This window comes from Xyrauchen texanus, chromosome 6 (assembly GCF_025860055.1).
Source record: "Xyrauchen texanus isolate HMW12.3.18 chromosome 6, RBS_HiC_50CHRs, whole genome shotgun sequence".
In the NCBI taxonomy this organism is placed as follows: Eukaryota; Metazoa; Chordata; class Actinopteri; order Cypriniformes; family Catostomidae; genus Xyrauchen; species Xyrauchen texanus.
Window position 1 is genome coordinate 38,241,380 of NC_068281.1, and position 19,352 is coordinate 38,260,731.

The 19,352-nt window shown below is 37.2% G+C and overlaps 1 protein-coding gene across 1 annotated transcript; it reads right to left on the reverse strand.

Moving 5' to 3' along the window:
• Window positions 1-2,471: 2,471 nt before the first annotated feature.
• Window positions 2,472-18,699, reverse strand: zbtb41 (zinc finger and BTB domain containing 41). Its single transcript, XM_052129241.1, has 11 exons — window positions 18,565-18,699; window positions 14,272-15,500; window positions 10,661-10,868; window positions 7,972-8,038; window positions 6,984-7,131; window positions 6,621-6,750; window positions 5,385-5,480; window positions 4,951-5,057; window positions 4,732-4,837; window positions 4,483-4,571; window positions 2,472-3,375 (listed from the first exon to the last, which is right to left on the reverse strand). Exons 2-11 carry the CDS (start codon window positions 15,461-15,463, stop codon window positions 2,762-2,764), a joined length of 2,757 nt encoding a protein of 918 aa, XP_051985201.1. The 5' UTR covers window positions 15,464-15,500; window positions 18,565-18,699; the 3' UTR covers window positions 2,472-2,761.
• Between the last annotated feature and the right edge of the window lie 653 nt (window positions 18,700-19,352).

Consider the following 19,352-nt stretch of genomic DNA (forward strand, 5'->3'; position numbering starts at 1 on the left):
ACAGTGTAACCATGAGTTCAGACCAGAGGCGGCGAGAGCCTCATAATTCGCTCTGACTGCCCTGCCAACAACTATCGAAAATTCGTGGACGCTCTGACGTTTTTGAAATTGGCGGCAACGTTCGTTGAGAATGCTTGGTTTTGTGAACTATATTTAAAGGGGCCACAAAACATCCAGACATGTCGACCGGTATATTTTTGACGACATATTACAAGTAGCATATATCCTCATGAAATATTTTAATATATTATCATATAAACCATAATATCCACTTCATCAACTCACCTGGCACACCAACAATTTCAGACACCTTTGTCCACGCATTGTTCTTTTTAATGTATTTGTATCCCTGTAAGCAAACGGGGACAGATCAAATAGTACGGGAAACCCGCCACGGCATTAATCAGTTTCTCCTCCATTTTGTCTTCGGAACTAATGTTTGGTGGGAACCAAAGTTTACACGGTTGTGTTCTCTAGACTTCTACACTCCAATAGGTTGCCGCCGAACCGCGTCAAAGCTCATTACCATAATGTTGGCTGAACTTGAACTATCCTCGCCCACAACAGCCAAGACTCGCCGCGCCGCTTCTCGCCGCCCAGACAACGGAAGTTCTAAATGCTTCATCGTCACGTGATTCACGTAAACTTCAGATAGTTCCAGGAAGTGCTTTGGCGGCATTTCAAACTTTTAGAGTAGAGTGACAGAACTGCGATTTCTGGTAATTAGTAGTCAATAAATGCATTTATTTTATATATTTATGTAACACACCGACATATGTATGTAGCATGAGTATGTTGTTACAGCGATTTTTTTAAAGATCAAATCAGCTAATATTTGAGGATTAGTGTTCGCTTACCGTTATTTGCCTCAACTTATTTCAGGCTAGGGTTTCTGTTGCCTTTTTATGTTACCTCATGTTCATTGTTTTCACTAATCTCATGGTAACTAATGTCATATTTATGACGTTTCAGATACAGGCTGGTGACAGGTGATTTCCAGCTCGCACCGCACAATGGGTCAATTAACTATTAGCAGCAGTTACGTAAATGTAAAATTTAGCAAAATGAAGCTTATTGTTTACAATTCTTACAATTCTATATATAGTAATATAATAATTTATGTATTATAAATATTATATCTAATGTATAATTCTTACAATACTTATTTATATACACAATATATTCAGCTTTAAAGAACTTAAGCATACTTGTATAAACTGCCGTTCAAAAGTAATGAGGCTGAAAATTCAGCTTAGCATCACAGGAGTAAATTACATTTTAAAATACATTAAAATAGAAAAGTTATTTTAAATTGTAATAATATATTACGATATTACTTTTTTTTTTAGTACGATGGACAATTAATAGGGTGTTCATTACTAACTTTATCCAGCTCCAATCCTTTCCTAATCTGTTAGTTATCCGATAACATCCCTTATCTCCTAATTTAATGAGTAATACTCAACTATAAGGTTTTAATTTACAAGTTATTTTTATTTAGACATACTGATAATATACAGAATAAGATAATATGATTCTTTAAACGTCTCACCTTTTAAAAGTGTGTCGCAAACGGTTTGTTCTGATGCATCTCTACGGTGTTTGCTGCTACTTCGGGAACTATTGAGAGGCTCCACGAGCCGCCATTGCTGTAAAAAAAACGTTCCATTGGAGTCAATGGAGTTGTCGCAACTCTCTCTCTATATGGCTCTGTCGCCGCCGAGAGACGCTGGCTGTCATAGAAAATGAATGACTTCCGGTCGATTTGACGCCTCTGGTCTGAAGGCAAGGCTCATTACTTACCATTGTCAGTTTGTTCGTTCCTGTTGCTTGTCCTCAACCTGGCAACCCACATGATCTTAGAGTCTGGGGAAGAGGGGGCGAGGGAGACAACTCTCTCCAATATTTTAAACACTTGATGTCAGTGTTAATATTGCTCCTTTAACATTTACAACCAAAGTTCATTGTTGATGATAGCATCATCATTTTGACTTCAGCAGAGTTTACCTTAGATATTGAAGATGCACTCAGTATGTTTTTCCTAATTTAAAAGGTTTAACCCCTAAAATTCATTTTAATTTAAAAACACATGTATAAAATGATGAGCACTCACATGAGATGAGGACTCTAGTCATATCAGTAACCTTAAAAAAGCTGTTTTATTCTACACAAAGTGGGTCCCCTCATGGGGGCTGCCATGTTAGGATCACATGACCAGTCAAATACTAGTTGCATAATCTCAGTAACCGCCCTGTTATTGAACACTGTGATTCATGGATTAAATTAATCAAGGCTGACTGTGAATGGTGAATTTCTAAAATGGCATTGTAATTCAAAACGTTGGTGTTAGAATGATGCTGCATCCACACCACTAGGAATCAGTGTAAGTCCAAGACAACATATTAAAAACATTACTGAGTGCACCTTCTGCCGAAAATGAACATCACTCATGTCGTTCTAAATGACCCATGTTGTTCCAGTATGCTTTTATTTTTTCCATAGAACACAAATTACTTTTGAAGAATCTTCTCGCAGCTCTTTTTGCGTACAATGATGTACAGAGACCATGGCTGTACTTCATGGCTGTAACTTAAAAAATGACAAAATACACCATCAAATTTGTGTTTTCATCTTTAGGTAAACCATTCCTTTAAGAACATCATGAAGAGACTGAAGACCAAAGGAAATTCATGTTTGGAAGTGTTATATTTAAAGAACACAGAAAATGTAAAACTCACAGCATATGCAGTTACTGGGTACACTAATGTGTATGTTCAGCATTAGTCATATTTTGCACAGATGTAGCCGAGTCCAGCCCCAGAAGTGTGCCTAAGTACGATTGCTCTCGAGGGTCCAGCATCTGGTCTGGCCTCACTGGGTGCACTATGTTAGTCGGCTGAGGTGTAAGAGTGTACTTCTCTAAAAACACCAGGTCACTGGTTGACTGGTAGCCACCAGTCTGCTGTTGCTGAGTCACAGCCGGAAGGACACCATGTGGCGCCCCATGCACTGTGAGGTCAGGTTCTTCACTCATCTGGACAGGAACAAGCGTTACAGGAACACATACATCAGCTGATACACTTTGCAGCACAGTTTTGGGTGAGTTGTGGTATTGTTTGGGGGTTTCGTTTGGTGGCAGGGGCTCAGGTAACTTGTTTGCAGGGGCTGGAGGAAGGGTTTGCTGTTGCTGGTCAAGCATTCGGGCGCTGTGCACATGGTCTACATGATACTTGAGCTTGTCTTTGCGTTTGAAAGTAGCACTGCAGTGCGGGCAGTTGAAAGGACGGACGTCGGAGTGGATGACCATGTGTTTGGTCAAAGTCTTCTTGATGCGGAAGGTCTGGTTACAGATCAAACACCGGTGGGGTTTCTCACCTGAGGAGACCAGAAATATTCATAAAAAAAATACATTTTGTGAGTGCGTATGATATTGGGTGAGGAAGGGCAGTGGAGTTCTTATGATGAGTATTGTACGTTTAAGGTTAAGAGGGGAATTCTCTAAGAATTAATTGCAGTCTGTAAAAGTGTCCCTTATTTTCTTATGATGGTTCACTAAAAGAATTATGCAGATCAGGCAACAGTGCAAACTCACCCCCAGAATTTGTGCTGAATGCAATTTGCACAGCACAATTCCGATCTTGCAGGTCGATTCTGAGTCCCATATAGTGGAGGATGCAACAGACCACCATGATCTGACACCCTGCCGGGACTGTACAGCATCACTCCACTACTGTAATCCAGACACCTGAATCATCTCCGCAACAACCCAAAAGTGCGCTTGATTACACCATCTGGATATATGCTTCTCCATCATTTGACCATTGTTTGATGAATTACTGCTGCCATGATCAATAGAAAATGTGCACAAACTGACTGAAATGACAGACTTCACCTTTAAACCCTGTCCACACTGGATCTGACAGATTGCATCGCAATGGCTTGAGGATGTCTACACTGGACATGTAGAAGAACATTGTAAAAAGATGACGTGCATGGACAATCAGCTGTGAGTTGCAGTGACAAATGCATGTAGAGGGTTAGAAACAACAGAACTGGGTGTCTATAAACTGTTGGTATAATTCGGCTTTCTGCATGCCACGCATAGTGCGCTTGACGCACATTTTATCAACAACACATACTGTCTGCGTGAAGCCCAGTTTTCAAGACCCATTAACACTCCACGTTTTTGCATGTTGTTGGTGCATGCGCCTGCTGTTGACTGTGCTAAAAGAGTTTCACGAAGCATTTGTAGTGTGCATGCATCAAACGTGTCCATATCGGGTCACGGCCAAAGTTTACGTTGAAAGACTGAGCAATTGACTGTATATGAGATGTAGCTGAACATGGAAAAATAAAGTATACCCTAATTCACTTCTCTGAGAAATCATCCTACAAATGGTTTACTTATAGTTGTTTCTGCATATATTTAATCAATGAAAAAAAATCACTCAACCTTTAGTTTAAAGATTTCATGTACTCTACCTGAATGCGTTCTGAAATGCGACATGAGGTTGGTCTTCCCCCTGAACTCTTTCTTGCACACTTGACACTGATGCACTACTGCTTTGTACCTGTCAAATTACAGTACATGATCATCAAGTCATCCTGTAAGTTCATTTTACAGACTAAATTAACTGCAGGCACTGCATTTTATACCACAAGTACAGAGACTGCATGTACTATCACAAAAACAGTGTGGTTGTGATTTGAACAGTTTGAATGTTTACATGCCTTCGCCAGATCTTTTCTCCCAGGTGAATACTTTTATAATGGACAGTCAGGTGATCGGCCCGTCTGAAGCATTTTCCACACTCTTCACACTGATGTGCTCTCTCCCCTACACAGGACAAATGATACAGGACTCTAGCATCATACACGCACAAGTGTGGACTAATAAAATATATGTACTTTAGTCTTTAGTCTACAATACATTCTCATATTGAAAAGTACCTGTGTGAATTTTTTTGTGTTTCTTTAGATGGTCATGGCGAATGAAAGTTTTGCCACATTCCTCACATTCGTAGCGCTTGTCGTCATGGTGAACACGTAGATGGAGCCTGAAAAAGATATAGCTCATCGTAACCCCTATATAACTGTCACTTTCAATCATGTAATGTTCATTAAATATTTTAGTGCATGCCAATTGCCATCTCTCGTAAATATATTAAGACAATTCATCAGAAAATCACCATATTAGTAAATATAATCAATAGTGTTATGCGTTCAGCAAATTAAACTATTCCTGTTCAATTCCTGTTGAGTACAAGGAGAACTTAAGCTATGCAGAGATCCGCCATACATTGTTGATTCTCTCAGGAATGGGTTTGCCGGTGGTAACAATGTTTCATCTTACATACAGTACAGTAGTTTAAACCTTCACAGACCTGTACGAGCTGCCATGACGGAAGCTTTGTCCACAGATGCTGCACAGGTAAGGCTTTTCTCCACTATGGATCCTCAGATGTTCCCTAAGTGTAGTCCTGAAAATGTGTTTGAATATTAGCAGAGGAGATCTTGAATATAAAAACATCAAATCAATGCTGTACACCATACTGTGTGGCTCAATTAAAAAATGTTGTCCCAATTTATCAAGTTTATCAATTTATCAAGCTGGTAAATGTTTAAAAATACATAAAAAAAAAAATGTAAGACACATCTACTATGATGGACATGCTTCCAATTTCTGAGTTCAAAGTCATTTTATATATTTTTGTTTTTCTGAGGCTCAAAGTGAAATATGTCTAAGTGGTGTAACCGTCTGTACAAATAAATAAATACCAAACAGGTTAAAAGCTGAAATTCTTGAAAAGTTTTGCCAAGTTAGTCCTAGTAGTTTAGAATAATATTTTATTACTATTATTTAATAAGTACTGAAACAAATTTGTTTTAAAATCTTTTTAATTTTTTTCAATTTGGAATGGCCAATTCCCAACGCGCTCGAAGTCCTCATGGTGGCGTAGGACAAATCTCAGTTTCCTCCGCGTCTGAGACAGCCAATCCGCGCATCTTATCATGTGGATTGTTGAGCACGTTACCGCGGAGACATAGCGCATGTGGAGGCTTCGCGCTATTCTCACCACGCTCCCCACCGAGAGTGAGAACCACATTATAGTGAATACGAGGAGGTTACCCCATGTGACTCTACCCACCCTAGCAACCAGGCCAATTTGGTTGCTTAGGAGACCTGGCTGCAGTCACTCAGCGTGCCCTGGATTCGAACTCGTGACTCCAGGGGTGGTAGTCAGCATCAATACTTGCTGAGCTAACCAGGCCCCCGAAAATCTTTTTTAATTATTTGAAAATATATGAAACCAAGTCAAAGTCCTGTGGTGTAAAAAAGTTTTAAAAATATCATATCATTTGACATTTTTATGAAAAGGCATATTTTGTTCAGGTCAAATTGAGTAACCCTAAGGAAACTTCTTGACATTTCTGATTCAAAAATTCATGATATTTGTAAAAATTTATATTTTTACCTTGAAAAATATGTTTGAAAACATTATAAGCTTTTACTTTAATGTATTGGTAGAAAATGCTGTAAATGTTTTTCAAAAAATCTTTATGCAGTTAATGAAACAATTCAATATCAAAATAAGTGATATATAGAAAAAATCTCCTACCTCTCTCGAACTGATTTGCCACACAAAAAGCAGGTCCATTTCCTTTTCCCCCCATGTGTACACTCAATGTGACGTTTACGGTTACCTGTGTCATTAAACTGTCGACCACAAATGTCACATGGGAAGGGTCCTGGAAACAAATTGACATTTTGCCAACATTAAAGCAAGATTGAACAGAGAATGGACTACTTTATACAGCAACAATTCTCATATTCATTTCATGGTGTACTCTTAAAATGAAGCATGTTTTAAATTGTGAGGGTTTATATCTCAAAGCAAATACCTGATGCAAGAAGTACATTTTGTTCTAGAAATTGCAAACTGCCCCTTTAATAATTTCCATTACATAGAGTCTAGTTTTACCCAAATGGAATTTTTCTTGGTGTTTCAAGCGGGCAAATCGTGATTTGAAGTATTCGTCACAGTAGGCACACTTGAAGGGCTTGTCCTGTGAATGTAAGACCATGTGTTCCTCCAGATGGGGGCGCCGAGAGAAAGACTTCTGGCAGATCTACAAAACAAAGGATACAGACAGACCAACATAAAGAAAGCCAGAGTCCACTTTGGATGAATTCCAAAGAATGTCTGTGCATTTCATCCAGTTGCAAATAAAATACTTTTTACAATGAATAAGTAAAGCTGCATTTACACTGTCAAGCATGTCTGATCTTGTGGCGTGCATGTAAACAGCTAAAACACTTGTGAGATTTTATTTGTAGGCATCTGATTTGGGCCACCTTTAAATGCCCTTCTAATTCTGATATATATCTGGCCATCTGATTTACATCTAAACATCCATATACGAATCTCCTCTTTATTCTGGATTTTTTATTTTTTTTGTCAAATAAATGTAAGAAGAAATAAGCTCAGGTGAAATGACTGAATGCATGGTGCAAATCATGGAGGGAGTAGCTTGACAAGTGAGCGATGAGTGCGAGAGCAATTCATATTTTATTATTTATTTAGCTGTCCCTCTTGTCTGCATCTCAAATAACCAATAAAATAACCTTTTCTCTTAGTCACGCAGCCTGTTGTATTTTGTTATGAGCTGTCTGGGATGCCAAACGCTTCTAAAGAGGGATGAAACTACACTGCGCAGCACTATTATTAGCAAGAATACTGCATAGCGCTGTAATGTCTGGCAAAGTATTAACATAAAGTAATAATAAGTAAATATAAAGACAAAAAAAAACTGGATAAGTGTCAAAATCTCAGAAATATGCATTAGACCTAGCAATGTAAATGTTCTGGTTGAGTCCAGATGAATTTTTCTTTTGGAGCATTTAAGGGGAATATGTGAGCAGCGCATCAGTTAATGTGTCTATGGGGAATAACAAAGTAAATAACTCACATCACACTTCCATCCTTCACGCTTCTTTTTCTGAGTGAGAAACTCTTGGAGATGGTCAGGATGAAATCTATTAGCAGACAACATGTGTTACACTTTTACCACAAGCTTAGTTAAAGGTGCACTGAGTAACTTTTTGCTAATGTCTTCTTGGACTTGGACAGTGACACCTAGTGGCATGGATGCAGCATCATTTATATCAATAGATTTCAGTAACTGACGCCATTAAAGAAATGCACTATTCTCTGTCAGCCATGATTCATTTAATCCAGGAGTGAAAGTGCCTAATAACAGTGCATTTACTGAGATTAATCGAGTAGTATTCGGCTGGTCATGTGATCCTAAAATGGCAGCCCCCATGACGGCGCCCCTGCCCCTTGTAGAATAAAACAGCTTTTATAAGGTTACTGATTGGGCTTGAGTCCTCATCTCATGTGAGTGTTCATGATTTTATACAGATGTTTCAAAATGACTATTAATTTCTAAAGTAAATTTTTTACTTTTTTAATAGGGTAAAAATTACTGGGCCTCATTCATGAAACACGAGCAAAACAAATTTGTGTGTAAATCGTTCATAAAGATGGTATGACGTAAATTGTCGGATTCATGAAATGTTTCGTATTTTCAAAACGTTAGTCGGTACGATCAAAATGTACACCTGCTCCCAACCATGTGTAAATCATGCGTAAGACATCCGAACGTGTCGTTTACTTTCAGACAAATTGCTATGACTTCATTTTGATAGAGGTCAAATTAAATAAGTAATGAAAAAATGAACTAATAATTAAATGAGTGAAATTAACCTTAAAAACTAACATAAAAAGTTTTTATTTAGAAACGTTTCTTTTTTGGTTTTATTTGTTTTTTCAATGAATAGTTTATTCCAACTCTGCATATCGTATTTCCAGCAGAAGTTCTTGACATGGGGTAAAGGTTCATGGAAATACAGTTTGCATTAGATTTTCTTAAAAATAAATAAATAAATAAAATAATCCCCTCTAACGTGACAGGCTGGACATTTTTTATTATTTGATATGAGCTATTTAATTTAGGTTTCTTAATTTAGTATAGGCATCGGTAAATTGCGATCAGTTGATAACTTACGGTCAATGCTAATGCTGTTAAACCTGTAAATAAACACATTGCGGGCAGGTGCGGACACAATACAATGGGGGAAAAAGAGAAAAAGCCTGTCAAACAGCATTTCAGTCAAAACCTTCTTTCAGGCACTTGATCAATTTCTTTGAGGATTTTTCCTGTTGCAATTCTTGGATTTAGCCTACTCGATAAGTGTCCCCAATGACGGTGGTGATGCGGTGCCGAACCAGAGAAGTGGACCTCCTCCTGTTGGCGTGAACTGACATTTTTTTACACTAAAGCTTTCATGTCAAACCATTTTTATTGACCTCTCGGACAGTTTCATTCACACAAGATCCTCTGATGACAGCAAAAGCATGTGTTGAATTTTAATTTCCTCACTTTCTTTTTAGAACGAGCATGCGAGTGTTTGCTGAATCAATATTTTACAATGTGAATGCTAACAGAACCCCCCCCACACACACTTATTTCTGTTCACATAGATGTTAAAAGCTTCCCATTCTTATTTACTTGCGAGCCTTAAGCCTTACTTATTTGGCGTTTTCAGGGGCGTGGATTATGATAATTGTGAATGAACGTGCACGTACGCTCTATTTACGAACATATGAAATGTATTAGCATACGCATGTTTTACTAACATATCTGGAGAATACGATGCATTTGTGAATCCAGCGGAAAATTTTTCGGAAGCACAATTTTACGCATTAATTACTTCCAATTTTTTCATATATTTATGACATTTTCATGAATGAGGCCCACTGAGTGCACCTATAAGAAAGCATTTCATTATCGATATTCAGCTCTGGAAATTATTTGGAAACTGTAGAAACTGACTTCAAAAAGTTCACTTGAAGACTTGGCAAAGATTTAATGCCTCTCTAAAATGTTCTGACATTTACTGCAAGTGTTTTAGAGGCTTTCCTGAATTGTAATAAGATTTAGAATCAAAACAATGCATTCCTATGGACCTATTCACACCTAGGGTGAAAATGAGTTTTTCCCAGAAAGTAGGCCAATTTACATCTTCCTCTTCATCCTTCACCCCAAAAACTCACTGACCAATATGATTTAAGCTGTTGGGTTGAACAACAAGAGAGGAGCAATTAAAATCAGTACATCATTGCATTAAAGAAAGTGAAATTTTATTAAAAGATGGCTTGTATTTTAAATTAAAGTGAGTGAAATCTCCATTGTTTGGGGAGTAGCTGTTTAGCTTTCAATCGAATTAAATCGGTTTCTCTCAGTGATGTCTGTATAGGGTTATATGGGTTGAATTTCACGCTGAAACCAATTAAATCTGTATTGTCACTCAGATGGATTGCTTCTTGCATTAATGCATGTGAAATTTATCTTGCCATTAAGCGTATGAATGACAAAAGTGTTTTATCATTCCAGTCTTCTGAATAGACCTATTGTTGGTGGTTCATGTTGCTTCTTTTGCTTCATTCTTGGTGTGAACTGGCCTTTTTTAGCATCATTTATCAACAGCTCACCATATGACTGAAAAGGCAGTCAAAAAAGACACTTGAACCATCCATTGTTGCATCATGACACTAGTAATAAAGTGCTGATCTATGGAATCTATCCCACTCACCTTTTCACGTGTCTGCCGAGAGTCTTCTTGCTGGCATGGAGCTTGTTACAGAAGGGACATTTGTGCTCTTTCTTCTGAACGGGTGCATCACTCTCATGTTTCTTCTTATGGACAGTGAGGTTTGATTTGGTGGAGTAGCACTGAAGACAGATTTCACACTGGAAAGGTTTTTCTCCAGTGTGTACTCTGGTGTGACTCTTGTATTTACCTACAAAATGGAGAAAGAGATCAAAGAGAGAGATGTAATTTAACTAACCTAGACAGACGCCATTACATTAACTAGGCAAGCAATGTCACAATTCGCTGCAAATTAAAATTGACTTTAAATGTCGATCCCTAATCAGAATTATCTGTTTTAACATTACTGTTTTGAGTCTTTGTTTTAGTGTTATATAATGGGAAGCTGTTTTGATGCCAAATTTATAATTTATTGGTTGCTAGTTATCTTATCTTTAGATAAGTATCCATCAAGTTCCAAATAAAGAATATAAGATTAAATGAATGTGACGAGGAGGAGGGCATGGCTGGGCCATGATGGAGCACGGCTGGCGCTGAACAGCTGATCAGCAGGAGAGCGAGATAAAGGGCAGCCGGAGATGCCTGTTCGAGAGAGAGATGCACGCACCCGCGTTGCATGTGTGTCTGTGTTTGTTTATGTTAAGTTTGATATTAAAACTTTGTTTACTGTTCAGCCAGTTCCCGCCTCCTCCTTGCCCATCCATGAACTGTTACAGTGTTGCCAAAATTGTGCTTTTTGTGAGGAAACTGGCTTATTCTGGGCTAGTTTTTCCAGACCAGGCTGTTTGTTTCTCTTGTGAGATCTGGCAACACAGCACCATGTTTCACCATGGTATTTTTGGTAAATTGTGGTAAAAAAAAAAACACAAAACTATATTAACAACATATTCACTGCGAAATGTATATTAATTTGAATCTATAATTTTAAGAAGAATTAAATTAAATATTAAGACTGTAATCAGGAAATCAGATGGTAAAAAGAGTGGGAAAGTTTTTTCGAACCGCTGTCGCTTGGACAATAGTAACAATCATATGCCATTTTAATCCTCACGCCACTGAAGCGATATCTATTGTATGGTTTGTCGTACATTTCTGTGGTTCCGTCACACTATTGGGGTGCAAATAATTGCATTGTGTGGCAGATGCTACTACACCGGGTTACAAATAGACACTCAGGGTTTTATTTTATTGGACATTGGGCTTTCAATCAATGTATTTTTGTCCCGCCTGGAAGACTCTATATGATGATTGGTCGAGCTCTAAAATGGGCGGGATTTCACAATAACTGTGATGTACGTAATTGAAAGCCTACAAAATATAAAAGAACTGCTGTCGAACGCAGTGTTTGGCAACTCATAGATACATGCAATGTTATGCTGCCCAATCTCTGTATGTTGATAAATCCACAGCTAAAGTGATTGATAGAGATCTGACAGATTTCGTCTGGAAAAATAAAATTCACTATATGAAGAAATCAGTTATTCTAAACTACTATAACAAAGGTGGCTTAAATTTGATTGACTTTAATTCTTTAAATAATACTTTTAAAATAAATTGGCTTAACCAGTATTTGAAAAACCAAGACTCCATCTGGAATATCTTCCCACAACAAGTTTTTTCTCATATTGGGGGTATAAGATTTTTACTGATGTGCAATTACAACATATCAAAAATTCCTGTCAAACTTTCAAATTTCCATCAACAGGTACTTTTGGCATGGGCTTTGATATATAAACACAATTTTTCCCCCCATAATTTTTTTATTTGGAATAATCAAAATATCTTATTCAAAAATAGATCTTTATTTTATGATAAATGGTTTAATAACGGTTTATTTTTAGTTTGTCAGCTTTTTAACAACCAAGGTTTTTTAATGACGTACACAGAATTTCTTTCTAGATACAGTATTCCAGTTACCCCCAAGGAGTTTGCCATAGTTATGGGAGCTATACCAACAGGAATATGTATCCTCTTTAAAAACTGCTTTTACTCTGCTACAATAATTAATACTTTTCCTGAGCCAACTAAAACTCCTATAGGTAAAATATGTTTTTCAGGAAAAAAAGATAGAAATAATAAAGTTAGATCCCTTTTTCTTATGGATATAGTTTCTGTCTCTCCTGCAACCTCTTACTGGAATAATTTATTTAAAAATTTAAATTGGGAAAAGATTTGGTCCTTACCACAAAAATATTTTTTAACGAATAAAGTAAAAGAAGTATCCTTCAAAATAATAAATAAATTTTACCCTGCTAAATATTTTATGATTAAATATAAAAGTAATATTGACACAAGATGCTCATTTTGCCAAGTTCACACTTTATTTTGGTCCTGTTTCTATACTAAACGACTATGGGAGAATATTGAAACTTTTATTAAAAACAATACTCAGCAAGATATATCAGTAACTTTTAAATACATTATTTTTGGATACTTTGATTCTGATCCCACTAAAAAAAAAACCTGCTTTGTAACTAATTTAATTTTTTTTATTGTCAAATTTTATATCCATAAATGTAAATTCACCAACAACAAACCAATCTTTATTGTTTTTTGAAAGAGTTTGAAATGTACCTTAACACCATCTCAGTCCTCAGTAAATAAGAAGGCGTTAAAAACATTTTTAATTTGTAATGACCTTAATTTATTTAGGCCTGCTCTAAGTGATGTATAACATATCTCACCCTCTTGACTTTTTTTTTTTTTTTTTTTTGTTGTTTTTGTATCTTCTATTTTTCATTTATTGTTATTTTCTTCTTTGTTTTAGATGACACTGTACATATTGTTGTTATATTTGTACAGTTTTAATTACAATTTTGTTACAGAAGTGTATATTATGATTGTTATCTTTGTATTGTTTGTATGCATAAATAAAAAAAATAAAAAAAGATACATGCAATGTTATTAGCAGTCTGACATATTTCAGCTTTTATAATAAGATACTAATATCTCATGCAAAAACAGTTTTGAGCATAGTTAATTATTTTTGTTAAGCGATTTCACTTTTCAAGTAATAATTTGAGCAGCTTTTTGGGAGCAACATTGCAAACATCACATATAATAGTCTGGTTATGGTAGTGTAAAAAAAACAAATTTAAGCCGCACTCAGTAATTTTTCATAATTAAAAAAATTGAATTCCTAAAAAAAAATGTAATTGTAATTTTGAAATATATGTATAAAATCATGATCACTCATATGAGATGAAGACTGCAGTCATATCAGTAACCTTAAAAAACCTGTTTTATTCTACTTGGAGAGGGTCACCTCATGATCAAATGACCAGCCGACTACTACTCGCTTAATCTAAGTAACATGTTGTATTGAACACTTAAACTCATAGATTAAAGTAATCCTGGCTGACTGTGTAAAGTGAATTTCAACTATGGCATCTGAAACTGAAAACTAATGATTTTGAAAGATGCTACATCCAGGCCCCTAGGAGTCAGTGTAAGTCCAAAACAACACACATAACAAAAACTGAGAGCACCTTTAATTTCCAGCAAAGATAACTATATATTGTGATCTAAAATGACTCATTTGTTCATTCCACCCACATCCACACATCTGTCAGTTTTTCCATTTAAATTCTTACCTATGCGATCAAAGGTCTTGTCACACTTGGGACACTTGAGATTTTTCTTATTAGCACTCTGGATCACAATGGGAGCCAGTCCCTCTGGAAAAACATGACTGGTGCCTGCTGTCGCTTGACTGTGCTCCTCAACATGAGGGCTGGATTTCGGTTCCGTTACCTTCTGGGCCTCAGCCTGGTCTACAACCTTGGTGAGTTCAGAAATATGTTCCTCATCTTGCTTTTCAGTGTCTTCACCTTCTGCCTCCTCGACCTCCACAGTGGTTGATGTTGTTTCTTGCCCTTCCATTCTACTTTCTTCTCCCTTCTCATTCTGCTGCTCCTCCTCACTTTCATCATCATCTTCATTCTCTTCGAAAGTGTTTGCATCATCCTTTGGAGTCTTCTGTCGGGGCATTTCAGACAGGATGTGGCCATTTTTACTTTCCTGGTTCTCAAATTTAGCTGGAGTCCTCCTCTGACGGGCAGATCTTCGGGTAGTCAAACCAGATGTGCTCGCCATATTTTGATCTTCCTCAATGTGGCAACCAGAACTGTGCGTCTTTGCCAGGTGATTCTCTAGAGACTTCTTGTAGCAGAAGGTGCGACTGCAAAATGAGCACTGGACTCCTACTGAATTTTGGACATTCTGGACATCAGTGGTCTTCTGTGGAACCAGGTGAGCATCACTTTCTTCATCATCTTGAACTGGTGCTGCACACTTTGCTAAAAGATTTACGGCTTCCATCATATCCAGAAAACAGGCAGCCTCAGTCAAAGCAGAGATCTTGTTTTCCAAAACGTAAAATTCAGACGTGTATAGAAAGTTGAGCAAGTGTCCAAATGTGGAGCTTTCTATGTTATCAATGGTCACATGTTGCAATTCAGGGTTTTCACTGAATCTGGCATGGAAATAGTTACTGCCAAAAGCCAAAACCACCTTGTGGGCGTGATACATCTTCCCACAGACCGTGACCGTCGTGTCGCAAAAAGATGGCACCTTCTGCCGGTCTTCATTCAAGAACTTCAAGAAACAGCTGTCACTTTGTGATATTCTGAGATGTCTCTTTTCTTCTGAAGAATATATTATGGTCACGTCAGCATCACTGTTGGCATCAAAAGTCACTGGATTAGATGTCGTTGTCTCCAGTGTTTCTGTGCTACTGACATCCTTCACTTTTGCCTGCTGGTGTGGATTTACTTTCTTCTTCATGTTTAGGGTTTTTAATAAAAACTTTCCATGTTAAGACCTGAAATGTGGTCAATAAAAGATGTTATTATTACTTAATACTGTTATTTACATCTACACAGGTTCTCTGACTCGTACAGACCAGCCTTTATACAAACTATACAGTGGCAGGGCGGAAGGTGGGGCCGGGTCGTGATTCCGCACATCCGGCCCCTAATTAGGCTGATGAAGCCCGAGAGGGATAAAGATGACCGGAGATGGCAGTGCGACAGAGAAAGAGTTACGGGAAGCTGCCCGTCACCTGTGTGTGTGTCTTTTGGTTAAGTTTATTATTAAAATATGATTTATATTATCAAGCCGGTTCTCGCCTCCTCCTTTCCATTGAACTGTGTTACACATACTTAAACTTGGGTACTAGGACAACACAAGCTACAAAACTGAAAAATAAATTAGAGTATGTTTCCTTACCTATCACTCAATATGGGTCAACAATGTCAGATATAAAATAACATGGCTTGTCATGTCAACTGCTTGAAATAACTATTGACAAACCTAGCATTCTGGATTAATAATGAATTGAGAATACAGGAGGTTTCAAACTGATGTTAGCTATAACTTTTTTAGCTGACAATCTTTACAAATTAATACAATTCGGAATGACTACTTGCACTGAAATAGTCTGGTGGAAACCGAAATTGAAGACAAATTGCGACCTCAAATGTTGATCCATTGGCGTGATTTTTTTTTTTCGCCACCATTGATGATGTTTTTTCGTGCGAATAACCGGGATTCGATTCTCCGTTTTCCCCATCCTGTTTTCTGTCTCCACTCTGAAAATTTCCTGTTATGCTACTTTTAATAATAAATAATAACGTTGATTTCTTTGCAGTGATTTGGATTTGGTCACAGCGAAAGTTGGGGAGTTTAGAGAAAGGTTTGATCCAGGTAAAATTAACCATGGTTTCGCTATAGTAATATTGTAGTAACCATGTTTACTACATGAAGTTTACCATTTTTGAGGAAGCCATTGTTTTCATTCAATTACTAGGGTAATATGGTGTTAATATAGTAATATATTATGTTTAATTTTGTGGTTACTATAATTTTGCAGCAAAATACCATAGTAATACTTTGGTTACAGTGGTAAAACCATGGTTTATTTTGTAAGATAGGGTTAGGTTTAGGGGTTGGTGTAGGGTGTCTGTGGGACTCTTAATAAACACGCTGCACTGATGCTCCTATTGACCTGTTTCATGTGACGTCACTGTATGACCGCGCCGCCATGTTTGTGACCAATATTCCATATACCTTCATTGTGCTGCTCTGTGAGTGGCTTCTTCAGGTGTTAAAAGACGCTCTTACATTCATTCAGACGGGATCAACACAGACGTTTTTTTAATACTGTGACTAAATTAGAACAGAAAACAACACAAAAACATTTGTAACTTTTGAATGAGAGATTCTTACAGTGATGTACACACATCAGACTCGCCTGCGTCCGTGGGTGAATTGTGGATCAAATATCTTTATATGTCCATAAAAGTTAAATTTGGTAATATTTGTGCTGTCTTCAGAACTGTATGAACTTTTCACATGGAGCTATTTTTTATTTATATTATTTTTTTATCCCAATTTGGAATGCCCAATTCCCACTAGTAGTAGGTCCCCATGGTAGCGGTTACTCAACTGAGCCGGGTGGTGGAGTACCAGTCTCAGTTGCCTCCGCTTCTGAGACAGTCAATCCATGCATCTTAACACGTGGCCTGCAGTGCATGACACTGCGGAGACTCCCAGCATGTGGAGGCTCATGCTAATCTCCGCGATGCATGCACAACTTTCCACACATCCCATTGAAAGCTAGAACTACTAATCGTGACCACGAGGAGGTTACCCAATGTGAATCTACCCTCCCTAGCAACCGGGTCAATTTGGTTGCTTAGGAGACCTGGCTGGAATCACTCAGCACACCCTGGATTCGAACTCAAGACTCCAGGGGTGGTAGTCAGTGTCAGTACTCACTGAGCAACCCAGGCCCCTCAAAAGCAATTTTTTATGTTTTTCATTTTTCTGGTATTTTTTCAATTCACTGCCATTGCTTCCTCCCGCTGATGTTCACAAATATGGCAGCTATGGGGAGAAGTGATGTCACTGAAACAGGTCAATACTATATGTTAGTGTTCAATTAGGGGTGTAAAAAGCATCTAACACTACTTGCACTTAGAGCAAAGAAGATGCTTTTTGTTGCTATTTTTGCATGGTTTTGTTAAACTCATACAGTAGCAGGTGAAAAATGGATAAAAGCTGACTTTGATATGGCCTGAGTTTATACACGTTTTGGTAAATATCTGACAGTGTTGACAAAATGTGCTAACCCCTATAAAAGAGGCTTATATTTAAAAAAAAAAAAAAAAAACTACTTTGTCAATACAGAGTGAAGAATTCATAATGTTTCTTTGCAAAGATACATGTACTTCTGTTTCTCTCGATATACATACAAATATTTTAAACTACATGATGTTTTGAGTTATTGTCTGAGGTGGCTTAGAGGTAGTGAGTGACAATATAATGTTATAATTTTGATCAAAAAGAGCAAATACAGTCAAAAGAAACATGTGTGTTAAAACAATTGCAGTAAATCACCACTGAAAATTTAAGGCGGAAAAAAATGACTATTTTCAAAAAGAATGGCACGTAAAGCTTTAGGACGTGTTTTGTTCCATATCATTGCTAAATAAAGACCAAGCAATTATATGGATTATACATTTACTCTAGCGCTGTAGGCTGCTTTATAAAAATGTATTCAATGTATCCTAATAATTTCGAAATGTCACAGGCATTTACGTAAATGAGGAATTGGCGGTGGGCCCTTTGTCACTTTAGAGAAAATAATCTAATGTATAATGCTGTTTGCTTGTGGTCTCGAGCTCACCGAATAGAACAACATTGTAAAACACTATCCCTTGTTGTCGCGCTCATATGCAAATCTGACTGCATAACCCCTTGCGGCCCCCCATCATGTTAAGCGCCCATAGGCCCCCTCCACAACAGGAGTGCGCTGACAAACGACCCTAAAATGCCCCTTGGGAAGCTGCAAAGAGCGACTTTGTCCTCGCGTCCAGTCTTACCTTTAAACATATGCAAACTTCTGTGCTGATTTGAAGAAGCTACTTATTTTGCCTTTGTATACAAACAACAAAATACGTGTTTTCCCGATTATAAGATGCATTATGACCCCTTTTCCATTGTTGAAGCTTCAGACGTGTCAATAAACTGTTCTGTCATTGGCTGAAGGCGAAACAATTTCCTCTTCGATTGGTTGAGATGTTTGGCATTTGTGGTGTTCAAAAAGAAAATGTGTCTATGACGAAACCTTTACTGAACGTTATTTAATGTACATTTGATCGGTAATATGTATTTAATAGCGATAATATGCGTGTTAGGACTCATAACATAGGTCGAAAATAGACATGTGTTTCAGTGCCAGAAGAAATGTGGCATTATGGGTATTGTAGTCCCCCATTTGCCATCATTGAAAAATAAAAAGTGAATCATTTGACTACATGACTGGTTCAAGACTTTTTTTTATTATTAATTAATGATGAGGCCTGTAATTGATTATGCAATAATTATACAAGTTATACAATACATTTATATGAAATATTACTTAAAAACAAGTGAACATGAAAATATAGCCTACTACAGTGCAATCAACATGGTCAGTGTCGCAAGTTTGCTTACATTTTTTACCTAGAAATAGAGAAAAGTCTTAAATATTTATTTTACATTTTGTCAGAACATTTCTTGTTTTTAAAATTTCCAGAATCCTTATAAAAAAAATAAATAAACGTTTGTTTATTTCCCAGTTTAAATGAAAACATCCCAATTTTTCATTGTGGTTTGAGACTTTTGGACC